General features: G+C 43.9%; 1 protein-coding gene across 1 annotated transcript in view; it reads right to left on the bottom strand.

Annotated features, from left to right (window-relative positions):
* Positions 1-706: 706 nt before the first annotated feature.
* The window catches only part of LOC104160077 (protein phosphatase 1L), a 33,506-nt gene continuing 13,039 nt past the window's right edge, over positions 707-21,173 (bottom strand). Inside the window, exons 3-4 of the mRNA XM_009698137.1 lie at positions 5,614-5,775; positions 707-1,053 (exon numbers count right to left, since the gene is read on the bottom strand). Of these exons, the coding sequence (XP_009696439.1) occupies positions 707-1,053; positions 5,614-5,775 (509 nt within the window). The remainder of the gene's footprint in view (positions 1,054-5,613; positions 5,776-21,173) is intronic.

Genomic DNA, 21,173 nt, shown 5'->3' with positions numbered 1-21,173 from the left:
ATACACTATGGCATAGAAGAAATGTTATTAGAGTAATGCACAGACCGAATAAACATGTGGCTTCAGGTAATTCAGTACCTATACCTAATCACATGCTTGGCGGGGATTTATTTAAGGGGAGGGGGCGAGGTTAAACAAAGCAAGAGAGCCAGTTCTGTGGTAGCAAGGTAATAGTTGGCTCCCCTTCCTCCTTCATATCCATAACAGGCCAATAATCGCAAACCTTTTCCTATACAACCTTATCACTGCAGATTACAAAAGAAAAGCGATGAGAAGCATGAGAGCATCGGTCTGAAGAGTCACACCTACGAGTGAACAGCAGCATCATTCCTATCACTTGCTATTAAGCGGCAGCACTGCCCTGACCCTGCTGTCCATCTGAACGAACCTTTGACTATTAGAAATGAAAGGTAAGGAATCAAATGAAAAGTCTACACGGGATTTGTAAAGAAAATTCTGAAATGGAAGATTACACTTAGTTTCTAAGGAGCAGCAAGGTCACAGGAGACAGGTACATGTGAACAAACTTAATTCTTATAATCACTCAGACTGTATTGTATTGCTCCTTTTGTTAAGCAAAGAACAAAGACCAGAGCGATCTGTTCCTTTTGTGTAGAATCCTAATTGTATTTCCTAGAGCTTTCTACTACGTTTAAAGTGTAAGAGTTTGGTTTAAGTTCAGAGTGAGGCAGAGAACCACTGGTAATTACTGTTCTTCTGTTTTGCTGCTATTCCTGAACTTCACCACCATCACTGTTATGTTATCAGGACATCCTCTGTAAAAGGACTGTAGAACTATACTCTTTGCGCCGAAGTGTGGTTCATCCAAGCGTTCCTTGATGAATCGGACAGCTTCCTCGTTGCTGAAAGCATCCCACAGACCATCCGACGCCAAGATCATGAACTCTGGCTGCAGTTTGTCCAGGTCAAAGGTAAGAATATCGGGGTCGGGAATGACAACATTCAGGTTCTTCAGAGGGTAATCTCCTAACGAGCGGGACATGGCCAGGATCCCCTGAACACGCCAGGAGCCATTGAAGCTGATAAAACCACCTGGAGAGAAACACCAACACTTAAAGCAGTTCTTTTTACAGTTAAAGCATTTCTCTAGCTTCCTGCCAGACCCACCCAAAAAGTCATCCTGCAGTATCCCGAGGTATACAGCTGTCACGTATCTCAAAAAGCAGGAGATGCCTTAAATAAAGCTCGGAGCGCTGCAGGGAAGAGCTGGATTGTGGCTGCTAGTGCCGCAGAGACAGCTGAAGCGGAGAAGTCAGGAATGGCTCTGCTTTCAAACGAAGCAGCTTCGTGCTCTCTGCTCCCCCCGAGAGACCAACAGCTCACTGAACACAGGTATTCCCGTACTACACAACTTACTCTTCAGAGAGCCTTATGGCAATGTTAAAACAAAAACAGTGAAAGCAAATCTTTGTATTCTTGTGTTAGCAAACACCTCCTTTTTCTCTGTATTATTTCACATTCTCCCCATTTCAGAAGATCTATGAAGGAAACGACACTGAAAACACCCTGCAGTAGGACTCACGTCTCACTTCAAGGCATAAAGCAAAGAAGCAAGTGCAAAACCATTTATCGGCTCTGCCATCAAACTGCCTTGAATGAGCCGTGTCAAAAAGGACCAAAGAACTGTTGCAAACAAACCGATCATCCAATTTTACTTCAAGTCGGAAAAATGCAATGTGGGATCTGACTGACTGATTTTTACCATCACCAGGATTGAGGCTCCTTCTAGTTGAAAATATATTATTTTATTTAGGGGTTACTTATAGTGAGATACGTTTTGCACTGAAATCCATGACTCCGACACAGCCAGCCCCTGTCTGATCGTGCCCGGGAGGGGACTACACTATATTCAAGGTCAAAGAGTAAAGCTGAGGCACCTTCAATTCCTGTGCCTGCATCTGCGTGCCACTGTCTGCACCGTTTCACAGCAATATTCCTGTCATCTTAACAGGAATGAAAAGTCACTTGAGGACACAATAATTTGCAAACACGGAACATTAAAATGTATGACAAAATCAGGTGATCTGTTGTCTTTTGTATCTGCAAACTGTCTGCTTTGGTGTTCTTATAAACGTCTTTGTTCTTTGTAGTTATCAGAATTTCAGCTCTGCACTTCAGCCTATACATTATTTGTCAGTCACCTAAATCTTACAGTAGTGTTTCCATTCCTGGTTGGCTGATCTAATCTGTAAATTCCTACTGCTACATTTTATTTAATGATTCATTGTTTTTTAAAGCTTGAGAGTTGATTTGTGCTAAAACCAGCAGGAACCAAACTTTTTAGCTGGCTGTTTTCACGAATACTTCTGCGGAGTCTCCATGATGAAGAATGCTTCCATCCATAGTCAAAAAAAGGAAGGACTCGTGAGCCTACTGCAACTCCTCTTAAGATATGCAGTCAAACAAACCTTGTCCAGCTGCTGCTGTAGGTTTTGAGGACGCCTCGGTTGAAGGTTACACAGCCACCTACTCACCAGTCCGGGGTTTTTTCATAAGCGATTAGGACTGTAGTAACTGGAGTGTAATCATGTGGACGTATTGGAATGACAGCGGAAGCAAAACGCAATTAAGAAGAGGCAGTTTTAAGTAGACATTTTACACACAATTAGAGGACAGCAATGCTCGCACCCGTTACTGTACTTGCAGAGGAGATGATAGCCGATGCCGCCGACTCGCTGAGCGTGCTTACTCCAGCCTTTGCAGGTTGTGCTTACGCTTACAAAGTGACTTTTCGGTGCCATTCTCACGTGGCACCTGGAACTGCCTACGGCACAAGTTGAATTCCTGTGGTTTGCTGAAGTGTCTGTTGGCACTTCTAATATTTTCTTTTGTAAAGCCATCCGTACAGAATACATAAAATGCTCACGGAAAAGCAAACATTCTGCAGCGCTGGCTGCCACTGGAGAAGAAAAGGCATTAAAGAAATAAAAGCTTTTTGGCAACCGCACAAACATTTTGCATGTTAGTGAGAGCTGAGCTCAGAGGATTATGTTCAAGGTGAATGACTTAAATGTCTATCAGTGACAGTCACCTTGTGGCTTTACAACCAAGTGTTTCTTCACAAGCCAAAACCACGGTTGTTTCAAGGCCACTGTCTTACACCGATGCTATATACACTGCTCAAGCTCCTGATCAGAAGGAGATTCCTTGTGTTTTCCGGGAAAACCAACATCCTTGTACTGCAGGACACGCAATTCCCTTTCCCACAGGAATGGGTCAGAGTGGTGGGACCTCGATATCATTCAGTTGCGAGACCAGCAGCACCACAGCATTTACATCGTGAGTGTGCACCAGCCAGCCTCTTGTGAAAATAACAGTCGGTCGTGACCAGACCCCTGTAACCAGTGCTGCTCCCTGCACAGCCACGCTGCGGAGTGGGTAATTCCACAGAATGCGGTACCTCGGCCCTGCCCTGTTCCCTTCCCTGCTGCCTTTCCCTTCGGCGTTGGGCTGCAAGCTGGGGTACCGGTGACCCCTCGCTGCACTGCAGGAACTCCCACGAGAAACCTGAGCGGTGGCTTCTGGGGCTTCAGCGCGAGAGCTGCTCCAGTCACGTCGGGCTGATAAAAGGGAATTTTTTTTCAGGTTGTGAGTTGACTGAGACTTTGTGCGCAGTTGCTGGGAATGGGGAAAAGAGAGGGACTGAATGCATTCCCCATCCACCGACCGCTGATGGCAGCAAGCAGCGAGCCTCCTTAACATCCACCATGGCAGCCAAAAATGACGGATTCGTTTAGACTTGTCATCCCAATGTTAACGCCCCGCTGAAACGCAGAGGGCAAGTCATGCTTTTCTTGCTGCCTCAAATTGATTTATATCAGATTGAGGTTTGAAGGATATTTTCTCAAGCGTGGCTATACAGATTTCACTTTTAAATGAAATCGAATCCTAGTAACACAAATGTGCAGCCATTTTACAGCTACCTATAGGGGACTGGACAGTGCGGCCTGATGGTGCAACGGAAAGTTGGAAAACTGAAATGTAACATAATGATTGTCGCTTTCTTCAGTTCTACAAGACAAGAAAGTATCTAGATGGTGGGAAAAAGTCAGGTACTTTTGCAAGGTAGGCTCGATTAATTCAGTGTGGGCACTTTGCTTCAATTTTACACTTAATGTATGTAAAGAAGGGATGTTCCAAAATGTAAAAGTTCCTGGCAGCAGTATAAACCGGGTTGTATGTTTTTAACAGCGCTATGAGGCCGTATCAATCATGATAATACAATGAGGCAATAGGTAACCGAGAAGTGAATTCCTTAAGTCACTAGGCTAGATAGAATATTTCTTGTTTAGCTGCACATAGATACAACATTTACCAGTCTATTAAAATAATTTTTTCCCAAGTTGGAAATTCCTGCAAAAATCCAGGTTAATTTTACATGTTGCTGTGTTATAAAGCCTCACTTCCAGACAAATGAAATAATCAAATTATTTTTTTCTCCTCAGTGAAGGCCTTCTCTAAGCGAACGATTGCATGGAGGCCCTGGACTTGGCTAAAAGGGAAGCAATTTTACAGACAAATCTCCAGACTTTATGAATACATCCCCCAAGTACAGAGTTGAAGCAAAGTGAGACCAAGATTTTCCTGCTCCTTCTTCTTAGCATCTGTATATTTCTTCTTCCCCTTTGGGGAACGTACGGGACCTTGGCTCACTGTCTAGCAGCACGAAGGATCCCCACTGCTCCTCGGGGATAACAGCAAACTGAGAGGAAAGCACACATTGCATTTATGCTGGTGTGAGCGCATTGATAACCTGTAGGTTTTAAAAATGTTTTATACTTGGGGAAAAACTTGTTATTTCCACTTTACAGATGAAGACGTGGAGGCAGAGAGGCAATGCATCTCTGGAGGCAATACTCGTCAGTAGGTTTAACACAAACGAGAACTTTTTTCCTTCATCAAATCATTTGCTGCTGCAGGCTGCTGTGGGAGCCAAAGCAGAAACAGGTTCAAAAGAGACTTTGACAAATTCATGGAGAATTGGCTATTAAACTTGATGATCCAAATGTAACTTCTAGCCCAGGAGGTCACTAAACTGACATGTGATGAAAGCGAGAAAGATTTATTGCGGAAAGTTTTCTGTTTCTTATATTATTTCCTATACTCCTGCTACAATTTACATGTTTATGCTCATTAGCAGTCACTATATGGGAACAAAGAAACAACTCTGATGAATTAGATTCATGCTCTGCTTATTTTAAGAACTAAACCTCACTCGGCTTCAGACCCAGCCTCTTGCATAAAGGCTGCTGATACAGTTTGGTGTGAACAAGCCTGTAAAGCTGCTGCTCCTGTTTATGAATTTGCTTCCTGCAGAGATCACAAGGGAACTGGCCGGGATGGTCCACTGCCTGTTGAAGATGAAGGCTGCGCTTCTTACTCTGACGCTGCTCATTAAGGGACAGGTCAATCTGCCTCCATTTCTGTCTGCACCATCACATCCCACTGAAAAGTGCTGTATTAATAATGGAAGATTTTATCTGCTGATGCCTCAGTCTGGTACTTTTCAGTCTCTCTCAGGGGAAAAGTCTATATTATTGAGAGAAGAAAAAACATGAACCTTCAATCCAAAGCAAAATGGTTACGACTCACCAGCTCTTTTAATCCTCTTCCTCTCTTTCAGTTGGTAGGGCTTGTGATCGTGTGACAAGGGGATAGCATTCCCATCCTTGTCACACAAGACTCCTCGCGAATCACCAACGTTGGCCACCGTGAGTTCTTTATCTGACAACAGTGCGATCAAACAGGTTGTACCTGGAAAAAACAGAAGGGAATGGGAAGCAAAACAAATATATGGGGTGTGTATGTGTGTGTGTGTGTGTATATATATATATTTAAAAAAAGATTAGCAGAAAAATGTTCTTCGTATTAATGACGGCAGAGAGGGGCTGAAGTGGGAGGAGTGTATTCCAGTCTTTGTCTGAGAGCCGGCTTTTCCTAATGGCCAAGGAAAGTAATGAGAGAGAAGTACAAATTAGCCCCCGAGCCCACTCGTGGCTTCTGTGACCTGAAACTACTGCACTGGACCGTGCATGGGTAAAACAGAGCTCTCTCCTCAACCTCTCAAGAACTGAGGTCAGGTTTTTTACACTTTTTATTGAAAAGAGGAAAAGGTTTGACATTTTTAATTACTCCAACCTTTAAATACACAGAAAATGTAATTAGTCATTGACCACTAGAGCTTGTTGGCTAAGGTGGCAGGAAGCTATTGGAAAAATTGACTGGTTTTCAAGTGAGAACACTGTCGCTTTTATTTTCCTCATTTAAGTGGAATAAGTGTTGAGCAAAGCCGAGCCCACTAAGACCGTGCCTTTTCTCTATTTTCCCCTTCTAGCTAGTGTGAGCTGTGTTCATAAAAACTCCAGCTATTACAAATATTCCTTGCACAGGCTTTGGACCAGATGTCACAATTTCATTCATATTTTAGAACAGAAAGATGGCAAGTAAGTTTTTAGATATACACTAACAAAATTAAAAGGGAACGTGCATGGCACTCAGTTTAGATTACACGGCGCTGCTAACATTTTTACAAAAGGCGCTCTAGTATCCTTCAACAGTAAATAAAATTAACTTAATGGCTGCTTTCTTTTCCTTTTAGGTAGACCAGAGAAGCCCATGGCTGAGTTTTCACCTCTGTTGTTAATTTACATCTGATTGTGAAAAACAAAGCTGCATCCACAGCTGGGGTGCTCTGGAAGAAGCACTTGGGCCCAGCCTGCCTGACGAAGGGTCCCAGCGATGAAACTCAACCACCAGCAGTGTTACAAAGCAACACGTCTCCGCTTGGACGTTTTAATCAGACAAAGACTCAGTATTAATGAAAATGCACTGGCAATGGGGCATTCCAGCGCTGCCTACCGTCAGCAGCATCATGACCCCTGGTTTTGCTCCCGGGGAGCTATCTTAGGGTTTGAGTCCGTGCTCTGTGGTCTTAAAGTTCAATTCTCATAGCTGCTGCTTGTTGCATCACTCCCCAAACCCGAGTTAAAAACTATGTTTTGCTGTTCCCATGTCAATAGTTCAATATCCCATGACTGGTATAAATAAAATAGCCAGTAATAAACAATTTGTGTTTAGACGCTCTGTGTTCTGAAGATTTATTTTTAACTTTAACTCGCACAGCTCTAAACTTGAGCTATTTTTTCACAAGACCAGTATATACATATATATATATTTTTTTTTTGCAGTTGACGGACACATTGCAGACCTAAATGGATATAGTTTCCCATTTGTTGCTAAACTTACCTGCACAACTTAATGGCTCACTGAACAACAGGACAAGCAGAGAAACCCATCCACCAGGATCCCCAGCAAAATGAGCTGCCTGCTCCAGAAATCTCTCCCCTGAAGGCTAAAGGAGATTGCACCGAAGGGTGTGAAGGCGGCCGTGCTGGAAGGGGCACCTGCCAGCTGGATGCCCGCTCTGTTCGGATGCAGGGCACCTGGCTTTAGCACCCTGGTGAATAGACCTGCTCCAACGCCAGAGGACTTGGTAATTAAAATACCAGTATCCAAACCACAAAGACAACAAAATAATAACGAGGGTACAAACTACGGTAGTGGGGTGCAGCTGGTCACTTAAGCAGAACAAAGTGGGATTTAGCATTTGAGGTCACCTCATTCTCTATCTGAACAAAACCTATTAACTCCGCAAATGCATAAAGCTCTGCTTCAGTAAGAAAATTACAGCACTAAACAGCACCCTCCCTTGCTTTTATTTATGAAACTTGGCTTACCAAACATTCAAGCAGCATCCTGCTGACAATCTGCAAGAGACTAGAGGGCTGGTACCTGCTGAAGCTGCTCTGACATTTCGTCTAAATTTCCGAGAGAAAAAGAACAGCCACCTTTGCAATTTGGGCTGAAAACAAAACCTAGGAGATGTAAAATGGGGGCAAAAGTGAGAGCTGTGTCGGAGGGGAACACAGAGCCAAAAACAACTCCCGAAGGACGCCGGCGTGCTGCAGGACAGAGACCCAGGAGCTGCACACGAGGCTGCAAACCTCTGCGATCCAGCACCCAACTGATGCTTCTTTCTGAAGATCAGGGCTCCGGCTCTACCTGTAGCTGCCGACTTGGCCTAACATTTGCACTTGTAAATTCATCAGCTCCCCTGTGTGCAAGACCACCCCACTGCTCCGCAGATTGCCTTCCACCCTTCCCGTGACACCAGTGCAGCGTGTATTTTTCCTACAGGCAGTAGTAAAAATCATACATTTCCTAGTAAGGAAAATACTGCAAATAACATCCTACAGCCCAGGCGTTTAGAAAGTAAGATGCTTCACAAATACAGTCATTATTACCACAATTTATATAAAAATGATGACTTTGAACACCGTCATCTTGGTTATGTGATCTATGTGAATGAAAGAGAACGAGTGTCTGAAACAGAAGATAATTTCCGAAGTGATTTAGGAAGGATCAGTTGTTTTACGGTCCCTGACTGATGGCTGGGCTGTCGTTAAGTCCCTGACCTCACGCTACTGCCAGCCATTACATGAAAAAGCAAACTTGTTTTACTTTGTTTCCTTTTCCATCTATATTTATTTCAGTCATTTAACCTTGTGTAGAGTTGGAAAACACTGTGCTCTAGTCAGCCGCCTCAGATTTAATGCAATTGCACAATGGAAAATTCCCAACATAAAGGGTCCAAAATTGAGAACACATGTTGTATTAGTCCCTTGATGCAGCTGCCTGAATAATACCCTGCTGAGCAGTTTACAAAGAAAATCACTAGAAAATTTAAAACCTGTACTATACTGGCTGCAGAGATAGGGGGGTTTTTTTGTTTGGTGGGTTTATTTTTTAAAGTCGGGTAAGATTATTGGTGTTGTATTTTAGTATCAGACGAGGCACCTTGTAAAAGTCAAGGCTGCGCCAGCTCTACCAGTTTTTAGATAACCGCTTTATCGAAAGGAGGAAAAGTCACCAGAGTGCAAACAAGACCTGACGCATACAATAAAAGGCACTGGAGAGCCCAGGCATGATCCAGCTCACCCTGCAGCCGCTGGAGATCTTGTGCTTTGTGTGTGGCGTCCAAAAATCCTGCTGATGCCTGGCTCTAAATCTCCACTGGTGGGGCAGCTCGGGATAAGGACCAGAACTCTGGGGCTCCGGATTGCTCAAGTTGGTTGAAATTCCCCCAGTGCCCTCATTTCATCCTCATCCGTTAGCAAAAGTGCAGTTAATCTCACCAGGTGCTCATGACGTCGCTTCTTTTCTCCCTCTTTGCTGAGTTTTCCTTCTGTTTTCCAAGTCTCTCGTGCCCCACAGCTTTCAGGCCACCAGCACATGTAACCTCTTTTCCTTCCTCTTCCCCCTCATCGCTCTCTTCATCCTTGAATTTTTGCCCATCCCTCCTTCATGAGAAATGGCACCTCCACCCTGCCCGTATCTCAGGCTTTTAAATGGCAAAAGTCCCTGGCCAAGGCTCTTCCTCCTGAACAACTGTCCTTCCCACACCTGCCTCTCACTGCTTTTCCCAGTCCTCCCCCACCTTTTCTGCGGCTCTTTGAACAGACTCTCTTTCTCAGACAAAACTGAGAAACGAGACTTCCCCCTCCTACCTTTGAATGACTGCTTCTCCATTTGCACAACACGTGCCGAGGCGGCTCGTGTGCTGCCTCCCATCCACCCGTCTTCCTACTCCAGCGACTCGATTTTAACATTTTTTATTCGTTATCACCTCATCCCTGTGCTTCTCTGGCTCGTTTCTTTTGCAGCACATCTTCCTAACGCCTCTCTAAAACCCCATCCTTACCCTTGATGATTTTTACAGCTACCGCTGCTTTCCTCTCTCACCTGGAAGCTCACTGAAGATGCCTTTTGCAGGCACTGCCTGAGGTTTTCCTTCCCTCCAGCTCCATGCTACAGCTCCTCCAACGCAGCCTCTGCCCCAGCCTTGCCATCTGAACCGGCTTCTGCCGAGACCGTCACAGCCTTTTCCAGCCGCAGCGCTGACAACGACTTTCTCTCGTCCCTCGCACTGCCTCCAGCCCAGCCAGCCCAGCGCTCCTTCTAGAGACACACTTCTCTCCTAGTCCGCCCCTTTGCTCCTTGAATTGCAAGCCTCTCTGAAGACCCCTTCGTCCCTCTCCTCTCTCAAGCTCAGCCCCTGACCTGCCTGCCCCATCCCTCCGTAGGCTTGCTTCTGCATAGCCCCGTCTGCAAGCGCACACGTGGCCAACGTTTCCATGCAGACCTCCGCACCTGCTTCTCCCTCCCAGAGGGGTCCCTTCTCTCAGCTAAAAGGTCAGCCTGTTTTCTTTGCAGGTATTTATCCCAACACCTTCACTGACCATCTCCCGCCGTCTGGTGTGGATGGGATGACCTCAGAAACAGAGACCATCATCATTATCTTCACAGAGACCGACACTGTCCTCTTAACGTTTGGCCTAAAAGCATTAAACCCCAGAGGGCTAAAAGCTACATTAATTCCTGCACAGGTTGGGCTTGTGACAGCTCGTCTGTATTAAACAGAAGTCTATGCAATAGGAAATTAGTCTAATCTCACCTCTGGAAACAAAGCAAAGTGACAAGAGAAAGAAAAAACCCAAATGTAATCAATAATAATTTTTAGAGAGAGATGGAGAGACGTGCAAAGAGATGAGAACATGACAAGGGAGTGCCTGGAGGTGCACAAAGCTTCACAGGGGAAGGACGGGCAGCCTTTGAGCTGGGCTGCAGCAGGAGGAGGTGGGCTGCACTGGCTGGGACCACTGTGAAGCCACAGGGAAAAAGATCCCCAGTAACCTTAATTAGAAAGGGAACATCCCAGGTGCTTGGACGGACACGGCTTTTGCAGTCTGCGTTTCAGAGGGTCAAACATAGAGCTGGGGAAAATTTTCTATTTACACAGCATGAGCCCTGCACTACCCGCTCAGGCTTGCCGAGTCCCAGCCCACAGGGGAAAGCCACACGTGGCTCACTGTCCCGGCGGCAGGCCAGGAGGATGCACATGGCATTGTCTGCACACATAACGACTGCTTCATTGCCAGCGCAAAAACGTCAGCACTGTGTTACTGAACCGACAACGAAATAACAGCTCAGACCCATCCTGCCTTACCGGTGACTCCAAGTTAGATGGGAGGTATGTTAAATCAACCCACACAACCGCTTTTTGGTAAGTCTGGGTCCCCTTTCGCAGACTGATGGTGTACAACAGCACTCCTGTGGTGCCTGACCGCCAGAGAGTAGAGGTCTACCAACTCCTTTGAGCAGAAATGCCTTCAGAGTGACTGCAGGTCAAGAAATTTGGTACTTACTTGGCCGGACTGTTTTAAAACAAACAAACAACAACTCAAAAACCCCCTTCCTATCTTTTTCCAACAGTGCTCAAGTTGGAATTCACACAATAATTAAGCCAGAACTAGTACTTTCAGGCCTCAGTAATCTCCAAAAAGAAACAGTGCAAAAAGTGGGATTAAAAAAAAATAAAATTATATTTACCGTCCACTAGAGATTCACACTGCATGCAGCTTCTTTCTCATTTACAGACCATGCATTTGCACTTGCCTTACAGGGACTTTAAATCCTAAACAATAAGACTCCAGTAGTTTTCAGGGCAGATATGCAACGTTTTTATCACTAATATAGTTGTCCTCTGTGCCCATCTGCCTCAGCTCCTCCTGTCGAGAACAGCCATGGGTCTCCTGAATGTCTATTTTACATGCTCTGCACATACCCCTCAGGCAATGCAAATAAAACTTTGATTATAGCCAGTGGAATAGGCAAGACCGAGAAAAATACCGTAAGTATATGAGGGAGGGTACAGATGTCTCTTGCTTCCCAGTCACCAGGAATACGGATAAAAAAGGATGGGGAGGGAGGAGAGGGGTTGTGAGACTGCCAAGATCGTGAAACGCCGCCTCCGCATGCCCTCCAAGCGACCCGCCAATTCTAATCCAAAGCCACAAAAATCAACCTAATCATCCACTGCTTATCTATAAGATAAGCAAGGATAAAACCAAGCAGCAGACATTCACGTTTCATTCGTGCTGTGGCAGCGAGGGGAACTGCGGGAACTGCAGGGGCTGAAGCCCCTTCCTTGCTCTTGATGCTCCCCAAACCACTTTGTCTGCGTGGAAAAGGAGGGACAAATCAGGTACTGAAAATAACAGCTCTCCAAATTGGAAAAAAACTAATGATCCCAACAACCTGTAATTGGGGTGAGATCACTGTAAAACCTTTTGCTGGGATGGACCTTCGGCTGCACCGCAACAATCCGCGTGCCCCCTCCTTGGCGGGCTTCTAATCCAAGCTGCCATGTCTCGTGTGTTTTCAGCTTCTCTAATGACATTGAGCCTTCATCAAAGATTCTGCGAAAGGTCAAGCGAATCGTGCTCATTCTCCCTTACTCCTTTATAGATTATTGAAATATTTCAATAGCTACACAATTTCTTTTAGCGGAAGCTATGCAGGTTAGAGAAAACACTATTATAATCTCCAAAATATTACATGATTTTGGCAAATTAGTGGGCTAACCACCTGTGAATGAAATGAGCTGCTGATCACTCACAATACCTTTCAAAAACACATGTGCATTTTTAAAGTACCCAGCTCCTTTCCCTCAAATACCTTGCAAGGTCTATGGGACTGAATAGCCTACGCACCGTACAGGCATTCATCCTCGAATCCCCTCAGTGCTGGTGTTTCCTACAAACGAGCTGCACTTGCCCCTTCTTTCAGTTAACGTTCTTCTGCAAAAGTCAATTCTGTAAAGCACAAACCTAAAAAAAAAAAACATTCTGAAAAGGTAAGGTCTCATAATTCCTTAATCACCTCAACATAATGTTTTCCCCTAAATTTAAAAGAACTCCTTCTTTTAAAATAGATTAAAAGAAACACCAAGTTCTTAGAAATATATAGAAATCACTTCAAAGCCTTCTAAGATCGTAGTTTAATTTCCATCACAAAACTATTCCTACCTGGCTGTATGCAGTACTATTTTAAGATTTTACATTTGAAACAGAGAACCCTATTGTATTCCTGTTTAGATTGATCCTATTTCCCTAATCAATGAGTATGTGTATCTAACTCAATCCTGTTCATCATTAATCATACTATATTCATCATACAGAGTAACTTGGGATATACTTACACACTAACAGATTCATGTAGATGAGGCTGCGTAAAAAATATCTAAGTGTCTTCCAAGCAGGAAAACAAGAGCTGGAAGGAAGTTTTGTGCATCAGGTAACAAAAGTTAATTACTGAAAAATGGAAACCCTTTTCGGCAGCCTTTCCATCTTCCAGACTGCTCTGACGTTGCCTCATCAATACCACTGTGGAAACGGGGAGCGCTCCCACCTTTGTGCTATCCTAGCACCAAGTGATTAATTTCTTGTCCTCGTGAAAAATAATCTTAATACAAACGGAATCTCCATTTCGGTTCAAAAGTCGATTTCTCAGCATCGCTCCCATATTTAGTTTCACCTGAAAATCCCACTCAGCCATTTAATATGCTAGAAGTAGAAATATGTTGAAAACAGTTTATTTTTTTTCTGGTTAGAAATTTCTGTATGTCACCGGGCTAATTAAAGTGCAGGAAACCACATGTACAATCTCCTTTGTGGACGGGCTCAGGCGTTCTGCAGCGGTTAAACCTCCCGTGCAGCCTTGCAGCCATACAACAAGAAAAAATGCCTATGCTAAGTTCTGTGCAGGAGAGGGAAAAAAATCTCTTGCTGACACTTCCCTGTGAGCCTTCGATATCCACGGGCTGAAACATGGTCTGTGTGGTCAGTGCAACACTAGTGTTTGCACCCAAGCTGCAAAGTCCGAATTCTTCGGATTATAAGAGCTCCTGAAGCACTGGAAACAGAAATGACTGTAGAAGAGCATGCAATGTCGTGTATATACACACAGGGATCCTGCTACCGCTATTTCAAACCATATTCCTGCAATAGCTCTCATCAGCTGCCAGATAAGCCAAGCAACAAGAACCAAAGGTCTAGCTTAGCGTGAGGTTTAGAGACGTTAGGCAGAGCAGACGAAGCGCAGCCCCCAGCTCATTTACTGTGCCGAAACGAGGGCGAGCACGCAGCATTCCCTTGCTGAAAAGCGCAGGTTGTATAAACTGAGAAACAAAAGTAATTGCTTTCAAACAGGAATTACACCTAATTATTTTTTTCCCCCCTGATCTGTTGTCGAACACCTTTTCTTCAATTTCTAGACCTCTACAGCAGAACTAAAATTTAGGGGCAATTTTGTGTAATTCATCTCCTTCGAACTGAATCTCAGAACAAAGCGGTGGGATCTCGATCGGGTCAAATGGCCGGCTGAAGAGGAGCTGGAGGATATCATAATTCTTCCAAGCCCTGAAAAATACTCGCCTCTGTTAACAAAAGCTGCTGATGTGAACCTAGAATGTTCAGGACGAAGCTGTAAGTTTTCCATTGGCAAAGATAAGGGTATTCCCTCAAAATAACAATACCTTAACTTTTCTAAGGAAGAACTGGACCAAAGTTTAAAAAAATACAAGCTGCTAAAAATGTTACAGTGAAATATGCCTGCTCTGTTAAGATTTGTCCCAAATTCTGTGATTTGTAAGACAGATCTTCTATGGATCCATTAGAAATCTTCTACAGCTTTGCATTTCCCATTATGGAAATATATAAAATTTCCATGTAAAACACAGTCTGCAGAACTGGTCGCACAAAAAAAAGAAAGAAAGAAAAAAAAAGGGATTCCATCCCTTAGCAATTTCAAAGAAACCTCTCCACAATCAGAGTGCCAAAGATATTAAAGATGTTTCGTTTACAACACTAACTGGCTTTGAGGGAGTCAGTTCAGTACCGTCCTGCTGCAGGATCCACCCCACATTTTAAGCCAAGGAGAAGTTTGCTGGTGGTGGCACAGGGCCAGCCGACGCTCGGTGATTTTAAGCGTCAGTGATAAGGTCAGCAATGCCGCTCCTCCACACACTGCCCCAGGAGGCTGCGTTAAGAGCATAATTCACCTTATCTAGTTAGAAAATGTTATGCTAGATGCTCAACAGGCTTTTATTAGAGACATTCAGCTGTAACGAGGCTAGTAATCACATGGAAAAAATGAAAATCCCACTTGGAAAATAAAACCCACCAAAATAATTAAAAGCATCTAATTTGTGCTGAGTCCTGTGACATCTCTGGCTTTATCCCAGTCCCACCTAAAGGATCAAGGCTGCAAAATTTCATTTGAACCCCAGGAATTGACCTGCACTTTCCTGAGGTGCCTGAACCATAAATACCAGACTTAAAGCAGCAGCTATAAATAAGGTGTCAGTGGGTACGCACTAAACTGAGCTCAAGACATATAATTAGCAAATCCTTCACCAACAGTGTAACTCATGGCCAGCTTAAGGATGCTGTGCACATCTCCGCATCGCTCAGCCTTAACTGGGCTCTTCAGAAATCCCCATTGCAGCTGGCAATTGTATCCGGCAAATGTTTTTTACTAGGACTGCATTATCCCTCAGCTCCTGGGTTCAGGTTTTACGAAGGACTAACACCCATCAGCAGCAGGAGTGTCTACCAGGTTGCAGCTAGTTTCATGGAGGACCGCTGTAAATATCTGCCACGCTCTCCAGCTGGCCCTGAGGCACTCGCATGATGGATCACTCACCTCAACTCCTGAACAAATAAGGAACTTAGTAGTATACCGGCAGAGCTGTACAGCGAGGCAGCATTTAAGAGTTATTTATTCAGTGCTGAAGGTGTATCGCCAAATTACAAATAGAAACATGCACCCCGTCCAAAGGGACTGCGATCTTACTTTGTATTCCCACGCTGGCAGAAGAGTGGGAGGGAGACGAGGAGGAAAAAAGAGCTGGGGAGCGATAACGCACCAGAATTACACACAATTAAGGAGGTTTGTGATTTAATTCAAGGTCCTCACTCTGTCCCCATCCTCTCCGCTATCCAACACACAAAATTTGCTGATGCAGATTTTACTGAGCTGTAAATTGAGGCTGGCTGGCCTGAGCAAGGGTGGCAGCTTAAATCAGGCTGGTGACTTTTCCCCGTTTCAGGTTAATCAAACTCAGGGGCCAATCATCTTCCAACGCCGAGCCAAAAGTCACCTTGGACCGTACTTTTTTCCTTCTGTATTCTCCAGTTGTATCTTCCAGGGCTCTGTATCAAACCCTACTTTGCCCATTTGCAAATGCAAAATGTCCCCATCTGCCGAATGTCCGTTTTTTGAGGGCAGAGCTATCACTTTGGAAATCATCCCCCCAGCATGTGGCTGAGTGAAAACAGCACAGTTTTGGGGAGGAACTTTTGTATGAGATCAGCAAATGCACCTGGCAGCTGGAGCCCAGGCAGACATCTTTCCAAAGATACACCCAAGCCGCTGGCAGGCAGTGGCCGCAGCCCGTAATCCCAGAACTGCCTGGAAAAAATGCACATGGAGGGAGCAAAAAGCACCGATATTGCCGAAACTCGGCAACTGCCACTGTTAGAAAGGTACTACGGCACAAGGAAGAGCCAGTTTTTGCTTGTTTATGACCAACTTCTTTACCTCAATGGGTTGTTACAGATTATGGACAGGGTTTTAAATAAAGCCTTGCCTGAGAACAGAAAGCCTCCTTTTGTTCCTGCTCCTTTTTCCTCCTACTTCTCCCCATGTATAATTCAAACACTGGGAAATAATGGAAAAGGCTAACAGTGATTGATTGTGGCGTGCAACGCAGTTGTGCATGCAAAGCAGGGCTTAGCACGAGCTGAACGCTGCTGCAAATGGGGAGAGCGCAAGGACAGATGACACAAAGATGTGTGCAACAACGCAAGCGATCTCCAGAAACACAGCAGCGCCCTTAGATCATAAATCCCTGTGCACACGCATGCTCTTGATGTTATTACAATATATTTTCTTCTAACGATTTTCCTATTAAAATGTTTTCAAAAGAATGGAAATATTGGCTTTTTGCACATGATAGGGCAAAACTAGGAACAGCAAGACTGAAGATACTAATTTCAAGACTAAAATCTAGCAATTGTGGGTGTAATGAAGCATTTTGCAAAGGTGTAGCCAGTGATGATTTTGTGCCGCTCCACCCTGCTACAGCAACGCTGTTTATGCTTGTCCGGGTAATGATGCAGGAAAATTTAATAAGGATCACCAAATGGTCTGTCAGGTTTGTAGGCAGAACAAACTTTGCTGCCTTCACTGCTACTCACAAGACCCTTCAGGCATTTATCTCTGCATCCGTCAGCAGGTGACAAACCTCCGCCGAGATAGATGGCTTTCTTCCAGAGGCCTGGAATGGAAATTCTCTCTGCCTACACTGAATCTGCAGCAAGCCATGTCTTCAAATGCTATCTCTGTCTGGTATCTTTTTAATAAATAATGAAAAAATGAGATCAATCCATGCTCACGTCTGTCTACTCATGCAACGCATGCGTCTGAAATTAAGGAACAACACTACGGTACTGACAGCGACCATCTCAAGTGATGGTGCATATCAGCTGAATCTATAGGTTTTCAAATGAAATCTAACAAGAACTTATGCAAAATCCACCTCAAATAGCAGTTTTAATTCTCCAGAGCTTACTTATTTTTTAAGTCTTTCCTTAGGCCAAAGATACAAACAGGGAAGATGGCAATCAGGCGGTGATAATGCAACAGCCCTGAAAAAAAACCTTTAAAAGGTTGGAGGAGCAACCTTTCCCGAATGCAGGAGACATCGAACTACCCCTCCACTGGACAAAAACCAGAACCAACTGTCCCACAAGTTATGACTGAATTAAGTAACCACCTAAAAATAAGTTTATGCATTTAAGATGCTTTCCAGACTTAATCAGTAAGTATACAGAAAAGAAATGGTCACTTAGTTATAGTTAGTATTAAAACCATTAAATGGTTTAAAAAACATTTTCTGTTACACTTCTGAATCTCACCACTCTGCAGGGCTGTGTTGGTTTCTTCTTTTTCTGCAGGACTTTGCTAACAGTAGAATGTTGTTTTTTTTTTTTAATTGCTACAAATGTATAAATACCAAAGTGAAGACTACATAGCAGTTATACAGTAAGACTGAAATAGATATGCTTGAGTGAGAACAGAACGTTTCACATGATTAATAAAAAAACCTCTAACTTACTGACACAGCCCTGTAGATCATCATTGCACCGACACTGCACAGAGATTTCACCAAATACATATAAAAATATTTTTGGGGGGGTTTACTCAATATATAAATATATTTACCAAATACTCTCAACCAAGTATTGTTAGCGTTTATGTCGGTTCTGAAAAATCAACTGCTAGCTGACAAATTTGAATAGCTAAATACCTACTTCAAACATTGATGAGGAAGCGAAGAATATTTCACAGGCAAGTAGGCACCTGTCAAAGTGCTATTTCTGCTCCGAGCTTCTGCTGAAAGGTTATAATCATATAAATAATAAAAATTTATTTTAATGGAGCAAAAGAATACGACGTGCTTGGGCTGGCTTAAATACCTGCCTGTTGTTTACAAACATTGCCAATATTCTAGAAAGCTGGAAGACCACAACGTAGGAAATTAGAGAGTGGCACGGTCTGCATTGACGCTACACCCTGAAATGTAATTTAAATGGTTTTATGTGTACACCTATAGAGACACTCAGGCTGGCATTCAGCTCCTAACTAGAGCTGCCTACCTGTATTTCACCTGTGAGCAAAAGCTAATTCACAGCCAACAGAAAAGAGCAGGCACGTTTAGGATATGACTCTTCACATACTAAAGCAGCTGCTTAAAATAAACCCATGAATCACACTAGAAATGCTGTTTTCTTTCCAATGGCTATTGAAGAGCTCTAAAGATGTTGCCCAGAATTTGATGTCTATAATGTCGATAGCAAAAGGTAAAAGAGACCAACTCTGCCCTCAGTGACTGCTCTATGATTTCTGCTGTAGGTACTGGTCCTCTGCAGAAAAGCAGAGGACTGGTTCATGGTGACCAAGTTTAAGCTGTATCTTTAATGTGTAAAAGAAATAAAATAAACCAAAGAAAGCGTGGAGCATAAGGCAGAGATTAAATAAATTCAGCAGTAATCGTCTGGCTATAAAGAATAAAACTTCCACTGTATCATTTGGAAAAAGCACGATGTTGAGTTCTCACTGCAGCGACCGAAGACCCAGAGAAGGGAGCTGTTTTACATCATGTTCTTGAGATCAAATACCTAAAAATCATTTAAAAACCAAACCTGAGCTGGAGAGAAAGCAGCCACCCGCGGTGGCCTGCAGGCCACTCTGGCTTTCTCCTTGTCAGAAGGAAGCCACTGGCACAGCAACAAACGTTGCCCAACACATTGGAGGGCTGCTAGTTACACATCAGCTGTGTCGACGTGTTTGCAACATCACAAAATAAATGTACTGGATTGCTACACCCCGGTCACCACAGCACACAGAAATCTTACCCGGTAACAACTCTTGAGATCATAGAAACACATCTTCTACTATAACCATCCTTTGCCTGTACATGCTTTTTCTTCAGAAAAAGCCATGGTTTCTGGCCCTTCTCTTCCTTACAGCTTCTTTACGGCTCTCCTGTTTTTGTTCTTGCATATTCTGCGCAACTCATTGCCTTTGCAACTGTTGTTTTTATCATGTTTAGTGTATGACTTTCCTTCCTGCTCTTTAAATCCCTCCCAAAAACTTACATCAAGCTTTTCAACCATTTTTCAGGCTCAGGCCATTTCATTTTTGGCAGTATTACATGTTCTTGCACGACCATTATCACTGTATAATTGTGAGATTACAGCTGGCTGAGCATGAGCCACCTTGGGATAAACATCACAGCAAAGATAACTTACTTTATCTTCACTGCAATGTGGCATAATGATGACTTTGCCCCATAAAGCTCTTTGCAGTGGGAAAAAAAAGGTTTCTTCCCCAGCAGAGTATTTATTATCCTAAATTATAGGATGTATTTCTGGTGCAATTTTACTGCTTTAATTTTCTCATTTTCTCCTTGTAGTCACTTTCTCTGGGGGAAAACACCTGCCTGCGCTGCCAGAAAGGGAGCACTGTAATTGAAAAAGGGGCATCATCGGCCCCTCGATGATTAAATTTAACCTTTTCCCAGTACGACCACACTAGCATGGACGTTTGTGTGAAGTAGATGGATTTGCCAGCCTCTTGGGCTGAAGTTTAATCTTGGATATTTTTGCTTTTCTGTACTTTTGCCAGCAATGGCAAATGCTCACAGGACTGCATCTATGTCGGGTTGCAGTCCTGAAGTCGGAATGAAGGTCCAAGCCTTGGATTTATGCTCAGAGCCGGTTTTCACAGCTGCAGCTACTAGAGAAACCAGATCCTGTCTTCTGCGAAGCACAAAAATATAGGCTGAATACGAAGAGTTGATTTAATTTCTTTTCCATTCAGTGAGGCAGTGAGGAGAGGAGGATGAAGCATCACCTGCTTTGAAGGACCGTGTGATTGCCAGGGAGAGCACAGCACCTGGGCACAGTTGGGGAAGGCAGAGTACAAACCCCCATCTCATCCAGAGACAAAGTCCAATGTGTTGTAGTGCTAATGGCCACACTCCATCTCAGCAGAAAACAAATCTTGTTGCTAAAATCGGAGGATTCAGGCAATTTGGGACTCAGACTGCTAGCAAAAAAACCTGCTTTAAGAAACACTGTGGTACTGACAGTGAGCGTCTCAAGCAATGGTGCATGTCAACTGTATCGAAAAGTTTTCAAATGAAATCTAAGGCAAACTGCACCCATAGGGAGAGGGACCAGCCAGGTGTGAGCTTTTGGTCCTTGCTGGGAGGACATGTGGAGGAGCAGCCCCCCACTTTCCTTGCAGGGGGCTCCAGGAAACATGGGACAACCTGGCAAATATTAGCTAAGAAAACATGCTTTGGGCTGACATCTGGCTCTGGATGCAGTGCCTAAATATCAATATCTTTCATGACTGCTTAACGACAGGGAAAAATGAAATTCATCTTTTTTGTCACACAATAATGAAACTCAATTTCTATGGGACTCTGGGGGAGAGGGGCCATCCATTAAAGAAAAACCTATTGACCACAGTACAAAACCACCACCAGAATCTCATAGCAGTCTTTAGCTACCTGGCACACCAGACTTAAACACCAAAGTGCCTTTAAATATCCTAAACTTGTATTTGTACTGACCACCCCAGATGTTTTAGAGATGCTATAAATTGAAGGAATAGGATTA

Source organism: Cariama cristata, unplaced genomic scaffold (assembly GCF_000690535.1).
Source record: "Cariama cristata isolate BGI_N322 unplaced genomic scaffold, ASM69053v1 scaffold6944, whole genome shotgun sequence".
Classification (NCBI taxonomy): domain Eukaryota; kingdom Metazoa; phylum Chordata; class Aves; order Cariamiformes; family Cariamidae; genus Cariama; species Cariama cristata.
Note: the sequence above shows the minus strand (reverse complement) of the source record. Positions and strands in the feature narration are given on the sequence as shown.